The 15,414-nt window shown below is 40.0% G+C and overlaps 1 protein-coding gene across 1 annotated transcript in view; it reads left to right on the top strand.

Moving 5' to 3' along the window:
• The window catches only part of LOC126851026 (uncharacterized), a 45,327-nt gene that overhangs the window by 20,677 nt on the left and 9,236 nt on the right, over positions 1-15,414 (top strand). Inside the window, exon 3 of the mRNA XM_050594573.1 lies at positions 11,179-11,284. Within this exon, the coding sequence (XP_050450530.1) occupies positions 11,182-11,284 (103 nt within the window). The 5' untranslated portion in view covers positions 11,179-11,181. The remainder of the gene's footprint in view (positions 1-11,178; positions 11,285-15,414) is intronic.

The following is a 15,414-nucleotide window of genomic DNA, read 5'->3' as shown; positions in this document are numbered from 1 at the left end:
CACTTTTCGCCCGTAAGTAGTCGCACGATTATCCGCGGAGTCATTAAATTTGCAGCGGCTCGGGAGAGGAGCAGGCAAACCATTCTCTCTCGTCCGCCGCGAAAATTCAATGTTAGAGAGAGGAGCCGGGATAAAAAGTAAAGGAGACGGGGAGAGTGTGGGGTGAACGGGAAACGAGGTAAAAAATAGGCCGATCGCGTATAATAGAGTCGCGGCCAAAAAAAAGGGAAGAATACGAACGATCTCCGGATTAGATTTGGCTTTGAATGTAAATAGATATTGTATATATTTGTCACGAATAAATATAGATATTTTAATCGTTCAATATTTCGCGAATAATTTTCATGCACATCTTATGCGTAAAAATATTATAAAATCTGGATATCCCCAACAGGGTACACACCAAGTGATACGCTTGACAAATAACGCTGCGTCGCGCAACATCAAATGTACATACACACGTAGGAAAATGCAAATATCTGCACGCGACGAAAAAATAATAAAAACCCTTGTGACAGATAGGTGATATCGCGGAGCATCGCACGCAACCCCGACTGACGTTTCTGTAATATTACGAGGCGGTAGTATTACATCAGTATTCTACTGATGCATTAATGCATGAAAAACCCCTCCTGTCAGTTTTCCGCGTTTCAGGTCGTACGAATTTCATGCGATTAACAAAGTGTGACATAAAATATCGCGTATATTTCGAATGCTGGAGAACCGATAACGGCCGTCGAGCTCTCGCGTATGTGAGAGAGAATTGAGGACTCCTCTCTTCTCGTGGATTTTATTAATGCGCAAAATAATTTTGAAATCCTGTCTCTTTTTCTCTCGCGTCGAATTCGCGCAATTGTGCGTTTTTCATCCAGATTCCGCGGGTTTCCTCCCCACGTGGAAAGCCCTCAATTTTCGCTGGTCGAGATTATTCGTCAGTGTCGAGTCCGGGAGCAGAGCCGCGGGTCGAAAAGAATCGGAGATCGATACGCGCGAAGGAAAACCACTTTCATTTCATTCACGGACGGAGATTTCGTCAGCCGGAAATTCGTGGCATGCCTCGACCGGCGGCCGCCTCTCGATCGGCTCGCATTAATTCTCATCGACGTAGATTTGGTCGCCGTGTACACGGTTGACCTTATACATACACGCGCACACATATGAACGCACACACATATATAAAGAGAGGCCGCCGGCGAGTTGGGTTCGCGTGACACACACTTTCGACTCTGTGTGGCCCCACACGAGAGAGAGATAAAGTGAAACCGTGGGGCCACGCTGTCTCGGGGCCCGCCTCGATTCCCCCTCCCCCTTTCCCCCTTTCTCCTCTTCCTCTCCCCCGAACCGGAGTCGTTTACACGCGAACTTATCTACCCAGTTCCAAATTCGATCCTGGCACGTTCGCCAAGGGGAATAGGACTCATAAATCCTAACCGTAACTTGTTATCGCAGTCTGTTTCAACTCCTCGATCGCAAATCATTCGCCCAATGAATCTGGAACTGCGCACAAATTACATGAGAGGTTTATACCCCTTCTTTCAAAGTATCAATAGATGAAATGGATACATTTTTCTTCAAAGAGCCATTAGATCAAATGGATACGTATATATTACTTTTGATCATATTTGTACAGAGTGCCTTGAGACCGGCAGATGTCTTTTTTATAGCAGATTCTCGGGTCAATTTGGAGATGATTTCTCCTGAGCGAAAATGTCGAGACACCGATAGTTGAAGATTAATAAAACTATATAATATAATAAAACTATATAAAATGTATAAAAACTATAAATTAAAATTATATAATAGTAAAAAATTAACAATAAAACTATTCTTCAATTAATTTCTCAACTGGCTACTTTAATAGAATTTTAATTTGAGACTTAATTATAAGGATATATGGTGGAAAAAAATTAGAAACTTGTAAAAAAATAAAAAAAAAATTTCTCTAAGACAAAGTCAATAATTTCGCTAAGACAAAGTCAATTTCAAATTGGCTAGAAAAATCTATTATCTATTATTAAAAGGATATCCGAGATTTTGGAACATTCTATACATGTAGAAATAATAGAATAAATTATATAATTATTAATCAAGAACAATAATCAAATAAATATATAAATATTAATCAAGATAAAATTATCAATCAAGAATAAAATATATTAAATACGCTATGTAAAATTAGTATCACGCGTTGATAGTGATACAGTTTATTCTCCACCGATCGAAGCTCTTTTCTCATCTCGAATGCGAGAGCAAATAGGATCCTCCTGTATCGCACACACTTTCTCATGGTTCTCATAGTTTCCATGCCGAGTGCGCCTCCTCGGCACATTATTTTCCAACCCCGCAAGGGAGCTATTATGTAAAACGCTTTGCATATACGGGCGCCATAAAGCCGAGTGGCCTTAATTCAGAAACGTCGTGCATAATTAAAGCTCTCTTCCCACTGGTTTCGCCCGATGCATTAAGCCGACCCCCGCGGCCTCCCCGCGGCTCAACTTTCCTTCCCGAACCGCATTCGATCGTAAATCATTCTTCCTCCGCGGGGATTTTCGTCGGAAACCATCACTTACGTCCGTTCGACTTTCGGAGGATCGAACGGAAACCGCGCCGGGACCCGTCGAGAAAAGCCGTGGTACATTCACGTCTTTCTCTCTCTCTCTCTCTCTCTCCTTTTCGATCTCTTCCTCTCGCTTGTTTCTTTACCACGATATTTATCGAATTATAATTAGCGTAGGAATTAGCGCGGAAACGGCCGTCAAATACCGTCGGGAAATTTACATTTTATTTCCGATCGAGAGACTCATTTTTTCGCGTTTTTAAGCGTCAATTATCGAGCTCATTCCTGCAGAATGTAATGAAATTTACATTATCACATTGCCCGCAGTTGCGTACATTCTATCCGTGATTCGCCTTGAACTAGTTTCCACTTATTTCTTTCCTTCTGTTCTCAAACTAAATTGCATTCCGGTTTTTTTGTTTGTGTTTCCGGTATCTTTTGGCTGGCGAACTTTTGTTGATAGATACGAAAACAGATTTCTTATCTCAAATATCACGCGCTCTCTTGAATTATCTACATTATGCGATTGACGTGATCCGCGTATTCGATAAAACAATGAGTTAATCCTCTTAAATAAATCATATATATATATGAGATACTCTCTCCAAGGAAAATTAAAATCTCCTATTTTTGAAGTGCCTCTCGCTAAGGAAAATTCCGACGAGGAAGTTGAATGCAGCAAAAATACCAAGAATACCGAGAACCAAGGATTTCTCGTTCTCCGATAAGTGAGACAAAAGATTGTCGGACAAGCAGTCGAATATCTTACAAAATCTGAGGAATTAAAAAAAAAACCGATTTTTCTGGAGCACACGTTGTATTCATAGTCAATAGGAAAATCTACATGCATTCATCTAACAATATAAATATATGAAAAATTAAAATAAATTAAGAGAACGAAAACTGAGAATTAACTTAATGGTCCTATAAAAACATTCGCGTGTGAGCATTTCTCTTGTTACTTTTCAAAGATATATTTATCGCTCGTCCAACAATTTCTTTTACTCGCTTGTCTGTCCGGAGAGAGGAACGAGTGCTCGATCTTTTTATGAGGGTAATTTTTTTCTCTCTAAAGATGGGAGAGAAGAAACGGAAAGAACGATTCTTCACTTAGTACAGTTTGGTGATCTTGTCTCTCGTTTCTTCTTAGATCGTCCGTAAGAAACGCATTAGAAAGGAAATGGCTTCGATCGAACACAAAGCAGAGAGTCGGCATCCTCCGCGCGGATAAATATCTCGAGGATGGTGATCGAGGATCGTGAAATCCAATCAATATCCTTGTGTCTCGGCACTGCTGATTCAATCCCAAAAGATGAAGTCAGAAATTATCCTCTCTTTTTCTCTCATCATATGACGTTATGATCTTACTCGCACTCGAAAGCAAAGCACGTCGAGGCCCCGGCGGAAACATGAAGACGTACATTCGCATTCGTTTCGGCCGAGCGAGAAACGAGAGGCGAGAAGTGTGTGCGTAATCCCTTAAGGGAATTAGTCACGGTCGCGTTCGGTCGGGCCCGGTAAGGCGAGGAACAACCTGAACGCGGATCTCGCGAGAGATGGTCCAGCCGGACTGAGCACCTGAGCGAGGCTCGTTGAGAAGAGCCGATAATCGCATCTAAAATTAGTAGCGTTTGCCGGCAGGATCGCCTTGCACACGCGTCCTTACGTCCAACAAAAGGGCGCAGATGGTCCTCGATGTCCCTGGACTTACCGAATTTCTGTTCTATCGCGACTTCGAAGTAATTACTTCCCTCTCTCTCCCTCTCTCGATCAAATCGGGTTTCCCACCTCTCTGGAAAATCGATTCGATTATTTACGCGACGAGACCTTGCACGGCCTCGTGGGACCAGGAAGAGTGTCGTTGCGGTAATAGCGCACGATACGCGATAACGAGCGCGCGAATATCTGTATAGACGCCATTTCCCTCCCCAGAAGCACATTAGGTAAAGTTTAATTAATCCCTCGCCTCTCTTTAATCTTGTTTTTAAGGAGCGAAATATTGAGAGCCAGACAAAATGATCGACCGGTATTTATGTGGGAACAGGATAGCTACGCGGATTAAATAAAATAAATGTGATGTCTATCTTTGTAACGAATTACCGTTCGAGAAAGTACATTAAATAACGATCGTATACTTGTTTTTTTTTTTTTTTTTCCTCATCGTAATTAGAGAATGATGCAGAAAAACGCCCGCTCTGTAATACTTTTCTAACGATGTATAAGCGATAATTATAACATTGTGCACGCGCGGTTGTGGGAGAGGAGAGTCTGGGAGTCATGCGAGCCTTCACCTTCTTCCACGATCGCGTATCGCGTCTCGAAACTTTTACCCGCGCCGACGACATAATATGCGATTTACGCGTGCTGATTCCCATAACGATTTATGTCAGAACACGATTCATCACAAGCGCTCATTTAATAACGGCAGCTGCAATTAGCACATCGCGGAAGATTGAACATTTAGCGGGCATTAAGTCAGATAGAGCGGCTGATGCGAAAATGATCGTGAGGGTTTTTTTTTTTTAAATTTTTGCCGATATAATTTGCTATTATTATTTGCCTACAACTTTCTCTTTAACATTCTCAATATTTGTTTGCATAGTTATTTGCCTCTACAATATATATATAATACTAAACATCACACTATTATTTGTACTTGTATTTAATTATATATATAAAAAAATTTATTTTATATATTTTTTTTTATTTGAAATACATACATTTTTAGCGTACCTATATCTTTTATAATACATATTTTAAGTAGCATAAGTCATTAATTACCTCAATTAAACCGCGTTCTAATTACATACTTACTAATTACAGACATTATCTTACTTTATTCACTTTTCAATTCATTAGGTAAGTTCACTTCTTCGATAAGAGAAAGTATCAGAGAGCGTCGCGCTCGAGATTCTTTCAGATGTAAAAAAAGCGTACGTAACGTTTAACCGTATTTGCATACTGGAACTTGCAAATGTCTAATTGATTGTTCGTGTGACCTCAGCGCGGAGCGTTTATATCCCCGGGAATAGTTCTTTTCTAATTGATCTTCGTGCAAAGTTCACGAACGGCTCTCAGCGACTTTTCCGTCAGTTTCTTTCTCTCCACGGCCATTTTCCTGCCTTTCGACCTTTTCCAGCCGTTTCATTCGCGCATAAATTAGCCTCAAGCGAGCTGGCAGCTCGTAAAGCTGCTACGGAGGACCCGTATTTGGCGGATGAAGTGAAAAATGAGACGCTCGCAGACTGAATTTTCACTCGCGTATCCCGCAAGGATACGAGATATTATGAAATTTTGGAGTCGAAACTATTCCGTTCGTGCTTGGAATTCCAGCACGGATTTCCGGAGGTTGATGCTTTAATAAGTTCAAAGCGAAGAGAGAAGATCGCGGCATATCTTCAAAATTCAACGTTTCAAATGTAGCAGAATAGCAACGTCTAATCCCGAGGATTGGAAACGGTCTGTTCGAATTTGTCAATAATCGCGCGCGAAAATATCCGATTATTGACGAATTTACTCGAGAGATGAAATTTACAGTCGAAAGATTTTTTTTTCCATGGTTACAAAGAAAAAACGGGATAAAATTTTTCAGACAGATAAGTAAATTAAATTCCGTTTAATAGATATATCGAAAGCAGAAGGGCAGCAATCAAAGCCGATTACCGATTTTTCGATAATTACGCTATTGAATTTTCTTACGCTCTCTCTCTCGCCAGTTTTATTTTCTAATATTTTTATATTTTATCGCGCAACGCGAAATGAATTGGTCGATGAGTATTAACTGCACGATCGTCAGAAATCCGTATTCCCCGTGGCCACCCTGTAATTTTCTCTTATCATATTCTCCTCCTAGGGCAAGGAAGAAGGAAAACGTGAACACGAGCGTTAATTAATAATTAACGATTAGAGCCGCTAATTATCTGACGCGTGCACGCGCTTGTGTCTCAATTAGATTTGTTACTTCATACAGATATATACGCGTGTAAAGAGCTTTTTTTGTAATTTTTATTTTATATATTTTATTTTATATTTTTATTACACATATGTGTAATAAATATATAATAAATAAGAGAGAAAGAGAGGCTTAATAGATTAATCTTAACTATAGATTCATTTTTTATGTAGATTTATACAGATGAATGAACTTATTTGTTACGTAAAGAGACATTCAGGTTTATTTGAATAAATTAGTATGTATTAGTATTCTCCTCATGACTAGAAACGCAAAGCAGGTAGAGTAATCTGTATTTATGTTACACTATCGTAAGCCATAACTAATTGTCGTCGTACACCATTAGCATAATTTAGAATTTCGTGCATTTATCAGAGAATAAAGTCCCCTGTATCCACCAAAGAGTTTCTGAATGTCCAGTCTTTTAATGTAATCTTTTATCTTTAAATACATATATCCTTCTTCACAATCTCTGTGATCAATATTTAGATGAAATTATCATAAAATCCCCATTATGTATATACGTATATATATATATCAAAATCTTCTCTCCGTGACTTCAAGTTCTAATTTCACTTCTAACGATAAGTCACGAAACTTCTTGTTTACGTTTCGTCGATCGAGAAAGCCTAAAAGATCGCCGAGATATCGTGATTCCGATTCGATCGTGAAGGTCGGATGTCATCGATTCTAAAGGCGGCTTTGCACAAAGCGGTCCCCTTCGCCGCGTTTCCTGTCTCCTTTTTTTCTTCTCTTCGTCTCTCTCTCTCTCGCGCCTTCTTTCTGGAAATCTCGTTCAAGAGAGGAGATCGGCGCCCGAAGCAGCGTCTACCGTTACCACGTGTGTGTCGTTATGCCGCGATTCCACCTGCAAATGCGAGGAAAACGACTTTCAGCAAGCTTCCGTCCCCCGTGTATAAGCCCTTTATCGTGATGAAGAGTTTCTTGTATCTTCGCGCGTTACTAAAAAATTAACTTTGATTGGAGCATCTTCAACTCCTTGAGGATCCTACCGAAATTTTAATATTAAATAAATATTGTCAATTTGGATAGACATTATATTTTTTTTAATTTGCATAAATTTTGGTAAATTTGTTTGGAAATGTCGCATCTTAATTTAATGAAACATTATGTTGGCTTTGAATATAGAATGGAAATTACTCGCGGTCTTTTATAACGTTGACCGAACTACCCGTTTCAATTCAAGTTGCAATTTTCCGCGCTTCTTGAAAATTACTGTATTAAACTTACTTGAGAATGCGCGTTACATGCGACGCCAATGATCACCGGAAATGATTCGTTGATGAATTCCATGAGCCGATTCATTCGCACCATTCATTGACGCAGGTGAAAGTATCATCGCTGATCGCGTCGGACGCGAGTTTGTCGATAATGTTTGAAAATTTCAGCCCATTCCAGACGCATTGAGGATCGATAATATCGATTTAACGATTCAATTAATGAGCATAGAATCCTTTACTCGTCTTCTCTGATGTAACACACTTGTATTGCGTCTCGTGCCGCATCTCAAGTGTGTATACGCAAACAAACACGGTGCAAAATCTGGCTGGACTGTGTAATTAACCGTGTCAGCGAATGAATTTTTAGATGGTTTCTTCGAATGCGAGTTAAAATACATGTTTCTTGAACTAATCGAAAAACCGGTAATCGAAACGGCATCATGTAATGCTCGAGAGAATCGTGAGATAATATTTTAAGTATACATCTTATAAAAATTATTCACTGATTTTTGTGGATATTTTATCTGTTATTGTTATCGAGTCATAAGATTCTTTTTGCAGGATGGAGGACATCTTCAAAGTATTTTTCCTTCAAATCTGGGTCACTATTATCGATATGCGATTAAACGAATTATATACTTTGCACTCGTCATTCATCGAATTTACAATTTTATAATCGACGAATTCATAGATTTTATTTTCAATCTGTTTTTTGGGGAGGATAAAGGTATTGGCTTTGGAATGGAAATCACTGTTGATAATCACATTGCACAAAGCAGTGCGATCAGCTTGACGAAGACTCCAGAACGCTGTATTTCACAAGATATCCTACTTTCCCCGTTACGTTGTGCGCGCGCGAATGCATTACTCGCGTAGATTATGACCTCCCGACAGGTCTTCGATGTCTCTTCGAGCTAAAGATAGCTTATTAATCTATTAGTATGCGAACCTTCGGACGAATGTCGTGTGTTGCTAAACACGCGCGTGAGACCTCTGTTTACGTGTCAAATTCACGCACGGAATATCTAAAAATCTAAACTGTCGTTAGGCGAACGAAGTCATACGTCATTTTCAACCGATATCGTATCTCTTTTGAGCCGCAGAGTCTTTGAGGAATTTAGACAAATGGCCTCTCTCTCTCTCTCTCTCTCTCTTTCTCTTTTCGTCTCTCTTTCTCTTCCTCCGCCGCTTGAAGTCGCAAATCCTGTCTGTGTGTACGCGAATATATAATTTTCGTGGTTAGTGACAGTGACCCAGCCACTCGCGCGTCGGGCCCCTTCTTCAAAGACTTTCTCAACGTGGTCGTTAACAGGTACGATCGAATTCTCTCGTCGATCGACGGGGCGTCTAGCCCCTGGGAACTGTCCTCGATCTTGCGCACGATCACTTTTTAGTTTGCGTGAAGATAAATATGCGAGTTATTTATTTAAACTTGACGTATCACTTTGATTTCTAAAATAATTGAAAGTTGAGCCATAGAGTCTAGCATTCTATAAAATTGTTTTTCAATTTTCGGAATACTTGTCTATCTACAAAATACACACACGCAGCTTACAAAATATCACGTCAAACGAAATGCTGGAAAGTGAATCTTTGACGCTGTCGCGTCTCCTTAATCAGATTTCCTTGGTATAAAACTTCGTTATCGATCGTAGACTTCTCCCAGGGATGTTCACCGATTCGGGAAGGACGTACGCGTCGTGGGAACGCAATTTTGACGATTCCCGCCGATCGATTGGGGCAGGTCACGACCCCTCGGAAATTATTCCCGGCAGTCTCTCGCGAAACGGTAGCCCCTTAGGGAGATCAGTTAACAACGGTCTTTACGACTCACTTTACAAGACATCGGGTATCCTTCCCTCCCTCGACGATGTCGTAAAAGACACGTCGCTCGTATATTTACGCGAATGGCCGGCTAAAGTTTCGTCGGTTTGTCGAGAAATGTAGTAGTCACGTCGAATACACCGCTGTACGTTTGCTCTTACGTTTCGTCAAAGTACCGTAAACCGTACCTGTCTACCTTGCCACGGTTAATCGCGTATTCATGGCGCTCTTGCACATCGCGACGGGATCATACAAATTATTTAATCCGTCCGACAATATTGATGTCTCTGCGCCGTTCGATAAAATTTTCTTTTCCGCGAACTTCTGTATAATTATTGAATGTCGAATTGAATCGAGAAAAGTATCGTTTAAAATCAAGCTGAAATAATATTAAATACGTAATGTATAAATCTGCGTGGAGAAATTTGTATAAAATTTTTTACAAAATTTTTTATACAATTCTATATGTACTCTTGGGTATAATAAATGATCGCTGACAGAATTGGCGAACAAAACGAAATAAGTTGTGAAAACTAGATATAGAAACTTGGCAAGGTTTATAGTGCTTTTTGGCACACGTCCTTAGTAAAGGACTTATAGTGATGCACAGGAAGCTCTTGAAAATATTTCCGATGTAAAGACGTCAGAGATATTCTCGTTCGAATAAATCTCTATACTTATTCGCGTGAGATGAATAAATACAGTGGAAAAATAGTGCTTTTCAGAAATTAATCAACATCAACATACTCGGCTAAAATATATTTTTATCGTTGAGTGTATCGCGTCGAGCAGCAGATAGATTAGGCATTATTATTTCTAGCAACTATAATATTTTATCCTATTAGTATTATGTTTGGACATACAGGAGAATACCATGGCTTTACTTCGCGTCGTCGAGCAGATATTGTGTCTCGCGTATTTACACTATTGTAATTAATAGCAAACATTATCCGCCCCTCCTCCTCCCCTCTTCTCAATAAATACCCTCATGCATTGATCGCTTTGTGGATATCCAATTAGATAAATTAATTACATTTCCATGCCGCAACTTTCATATGGGGAGACGAAACCGATACTTCGAATTCGAGCGAGCGTAAATACACACGACGTTTATTTCGTTTTGCAAAAAACTCCTCGAACAACGACATGCGTTTTTTGCAACAATGCCGGGCGCATAAGATTTATTTGTTTCGCGAAATAAAAGTATCACGCTTCCCTCCGTGAGAGGCAGAAAAACTTGGAGCCTCTGCTCCATAAATCGACTTCCGCGATCTGTTCGTCGACGGGTATTAAATCGCCGATCGACAGTATCGAGATCACAATTCAGCGGATGTATCGTGTAATATACTCTGCAATATTATCTATATCCTTGTGTACAGTTAATATGTTATTAAAAATAAAGACTGATGAAAAATATAAAATGACAGTATCTCTTTCGACGATAACATTTTTCCGCGGTACATCCTTCCATCACGATAATCTCCATTATTATGGATTACAAGCGAGACGTCGATTAGGTCTTCTCTCAAATTGCACATCGAGCGGATCGGAAAGCCGCGCGATATTATCCGGCAGTTAATTCAATTCGCTTCTCGCTGTTTCAGACGATGTCGAAGAGAACGACCGAGCTGTCCAGGTGGCTGCTGCTGGCGGGACTTTTGTGCTACTCGTCCTGCCAGAGTGTACCGTCCTCCTTTGAGAATAAAACCGGTGAGTATTTTGATTCTCCTCAATTGCCCTCCTTGTTTATATATGTTACTAATATCCCGTCTTGCGAAATATTTTCTACCGAGCAGATTTACGATTCAAGGGAATGACAAATTTGCAAGGATCGTAGCGCTCCTACCTACCCAACATTATTTTTGTAAAATCGTTATTTATATAATTTATCATATTATTTATATAATATTATATAATATTATAAATTATCAGGGTTTTTTGCATAAATATAAATAATAAAATCAAATTTTTAAAATAATTTTTTATATATATTATAGACGCGATTTTCAATATTAATTATTTATATTTATTATGCGTAATTGCAATTGCATTTTTCTTGCCTCTGTTCGTTTCACCATTATTATGTTGCTATTATGTTACTATTGACGAGCTTTATTTGTTGGATCGCGTTTGGGATGCTCCGCGACTAGCTCTGCGGGTACTTCGATCGTCGTATTGCAGGCACGGAAGCTGCGGGAAAAAGGATTCGAGCTGGCACACGAAGAGCGCGACATTGCGTCGCGACGCTGCGACGATACCCCCGCTATTGCATCCAACGTTGCGTTGCGAATCCGATTTCCTACTTTTTGGACCGGAAATTGGATCTCGCGGCAGCGAGACCCACTATCACCGACGTCGCGACTTAATTGGAGATACACGGTGTTTGGTTCAGTTGGCCAGCTTCGCGCGTGCTTTTTTCCGCAAAAATAATATATCCGATAGATTTGTCAGGAGAGAAGTATCTCCGTTCATCTCCGAGAAGAATCTTCCGATTCCAATAAAAACTTTTAGTTTTCTTCGAATACCTTGTGTCTGCGCGATAGTATGACCGTTCGATTCTTATCCATTCTTGACGCATTGCGGTAAAATAGAGGTACGGGAACGGGACCAACTGACAAGATTTGAGAGAGGAAAATGTTATTATATTGTGACGAAATTCTATTTAATTATTTATTTTTATAAATTTGATTATATATTAATTTTGTGGTTTATGATAAGAAATATGATTAATGAAACGTGAGGCATTAAAAATTCGGCGCATCCGTTCACTCTTATTTTCTAATAAATTATTAACAATCGTAGCATTTTTTAATCTTGATAAAAATCTACAGCCCGCCATATGTGTGCATTGCGTGTACATGTGCGTGAAACCGTACACGAGTATCAGTGGGGCGGGTCAGTAGGTCATTCTACTCGGTGCTAAAAGACACTCACGCGTCGATGATACGCACTCATGCACGCGCACGTTTTGGATTAATTCACGTGTTTGCGCGATGCATTTAAATGAATGCTCGAATACTTTTCGTCCGATATATCGTGATATTTGTACGCGAAAAGCGGAAAGATATAAAGCAAGATAAGATAAAAATAAATAATTTTTCATCGAAGTTTTAAATACGATTATTTACCGCAATAAATCTAAATTACAATAGAAATTGTTAAAAATATATAGATATATAAGTTATTTATATTTTTAATAGAAAATCTTAAAAATTGTTTAAATATATTTGAAAAATCAATGTTATTCTACAGATTTTAATTTAATAAAAGAGAAAGAGCGAGAGAGATATTTATCTTTATTAATTAATTAAATAAATTCTGCAAGTGATTCTGCGTGAACCTTTGCAAACTTCCTCAAGAGACATAAAGTTTTAAGGATTTATATCTTGTCTATATTCTTTTTATTTCATAGATCTCAGGATATCTCAACGTTTCAAACTTGCAAACTTTCTCAAGAATACGGCAAGCGAAACGTAATCAAATTACCGAAGGAGAATATCATCGCGAGGTCGGCGGAAAATGCGCGACGTTGTCCACAATTGTGATCGCTGAAAGTTCTCTCGCGCGAGACGCCTCGTAAATAACGCAAATTGCAATTTTTAATTCGCGCCAACGTTGGGATAACGCGTTCGCTAGCGGATTCCTCGCTTCGCCGTCCTTCGTCGCGCGTTGTTCTACTTTCAAACGACGACGACGACGACGACGACGACGATGCCTGCCTGACACAAAAGTACGGGAAAATAAGCGCGTCGCGCTTTTATCACGCGCGCTCACAATGGCCAACTTTGCATTTAACGTTCTTTCCCTTCCCTTCCCCTCCCAACCTCCCTCCCTCCCTTCTCCCCCCAAACAACCTTTGCACTTCTCCGTCGAATGCGACTGTGTGAGAGCAGCTTCGTCAACGACCTCTGTTTCGCATCCTTGCCCGTTGACCCGTTGAGAAAAATTCGCGAAGAACGATGATTAATATCTTGACCGCGTTTTTTTTTTTTTTTGTTCGGGACGATCGCCGCGCAATATTTTTCGTGGAAATATATGCGAAAAATTTTGTTTCCGGATTTTCGACAAGCCAGATATAAAATATAAAAACGGACGGGGGGAGGAAACAGAATAGACGAACAGAATTAATAATGGAACAGAAAATTGGGCAAATATTACTCTGATTACCAGTTTAAAAATTGAGATAAATCATTGCACGATAATCCATATGAATGCAATGGTTTAGCTTTTATAAAAAGGGCGGAAGAGAGTGTGTTCCACCGCGTTCATCCATATAAATACTCGATTGAAATCGTTCATTTTCGATTTTTCGGCGGAAAATATATCATAATTTTTGTTAAAAGCTTCGATGATTGTTGCAATCGAAAAGTCCGGTATGATATCGTGCGGCAAACGTAAATTTACATTGTCAGCAAAAGATTGGTAATATGTAAAAGAGTGGGAGGGAGGGAGAGGGGGAGGGGGATTAAAAGGGAGAAGATACGGCCGTTTTATACGCTCGATTTCATTCGGCATTGTACTATTTCTCAGCTATAAAAGCGGCACGAGAACACGGGAATATATGTCGCATAAGCGTAATGCAACAAACGAGCGGGAAAATAATTATACGAGCGACCACGATATAAACGCACACGGATGCGAGCGCACACTGGCACAAATATGTAATAACGCTTTCGGTGGCTTTATGCATTTGTGTTGCAGCTATGTTATGCTTCTCACGTTTTGTTCCGAGATATTCTACCGTTTCATACATTGCTGCATTGTTCTTACAAGTTAGGAGATTATATATAATGATTATGAAGAGAGAGGGAAGATGGAAAGATTTGTTAACAATGAAGTATAAATATGTAAATCTACTCTTTCAATTAATTCGATATGAAAGGAATTTTTAAGCGTCACGTAAATGTATCGCTTTAACAATTTAAACATCCGTGGATGTAATGTCAAATTCATGTTATTTATTCCGTCGAGTTTTCGGGAAATTTGAGATTCTCCGCAAATAGTTTCATATGTAATAAATGTTAATAAAATTGATATCGTTTCATGAAATTTCAAACTTTGCTCTCTCGATTCGCGATATGATATGTCATCTCGTACGAAAACGGGATGATCATTTGCATAATAGAAAGAAACGGAGCAGCTCCGTAACAATCGTTGCATTTTACCTCGCCCCGGCTCTCTCGCATTCACGTCCGTTTCAATCGAGAGAACACACGCGGCTCTTCAACTTCGCGCGCATGTCACATCATTTTCAAACAATGCCACGCGGATGCAAAGGCGTATAAAAAAGCTCGGGGGAAACAACGCATCGCGCTTTTTATCGTCCGCATCTGTGTCGCTGAGTTTTTCTTTCCGCGCGTTCGATTTTGTGCTCGCCATCTGTATTCTTTCGGTGCTCTCTCTCGTAAAAGCGAGCCGTTCCAGGCGACACGGTTACATCGAATGCCTTCCGCGTGTCTTTATCCTTTTCGCTGGGAATTGTCGGGAATTTTAGGACGCGTGACAATGCGTGCACTCACGATGATTAAAGGGATTTCGAGGTTCTCTCTTGATGGAGGACGCCCGCGCCTCGCGCGCGCGAATATCGCTCGATAACGAGCGGAAACGCGGACAACTGTATTGGGGGAAAATATATGGACGCGAGATAAATATTCATTTCTATGATTCACGGCGCGTCGAGAGATGCGTGTGTTTTTGGTGGGCCAATAATGTTTTGCGCGGCGATAAATCCGGGAAGAGAACTCGCCGCGAGTCCATTACCGCTCTGCCACCAGGCTCTTAACCTTAATGAATCTTTTGCTCGATTGTCAACCGAGCAGCGCATTTCTCTCGAAAATAGC

Source organism: Cataglyphis hispanica, chromosome 7 (assembly GCF_021464435.1).
Source record: "Cataglyphis hispanica isolate Lineage 1 chromosome 7, ULB_Chis1_1.0, whole genome shotgun sequence".
Taxonomy (NCBI): domain Eukaryota; kingdom Metazoa; phylum Arthropoda; class Insecta; order Hymenoptera; family Formicidae; genus Cataglyphis; species Cataglyphis hispanica.
This window is presented reverse-complemented; position numbering and strand designations above follow the sequence as displayed.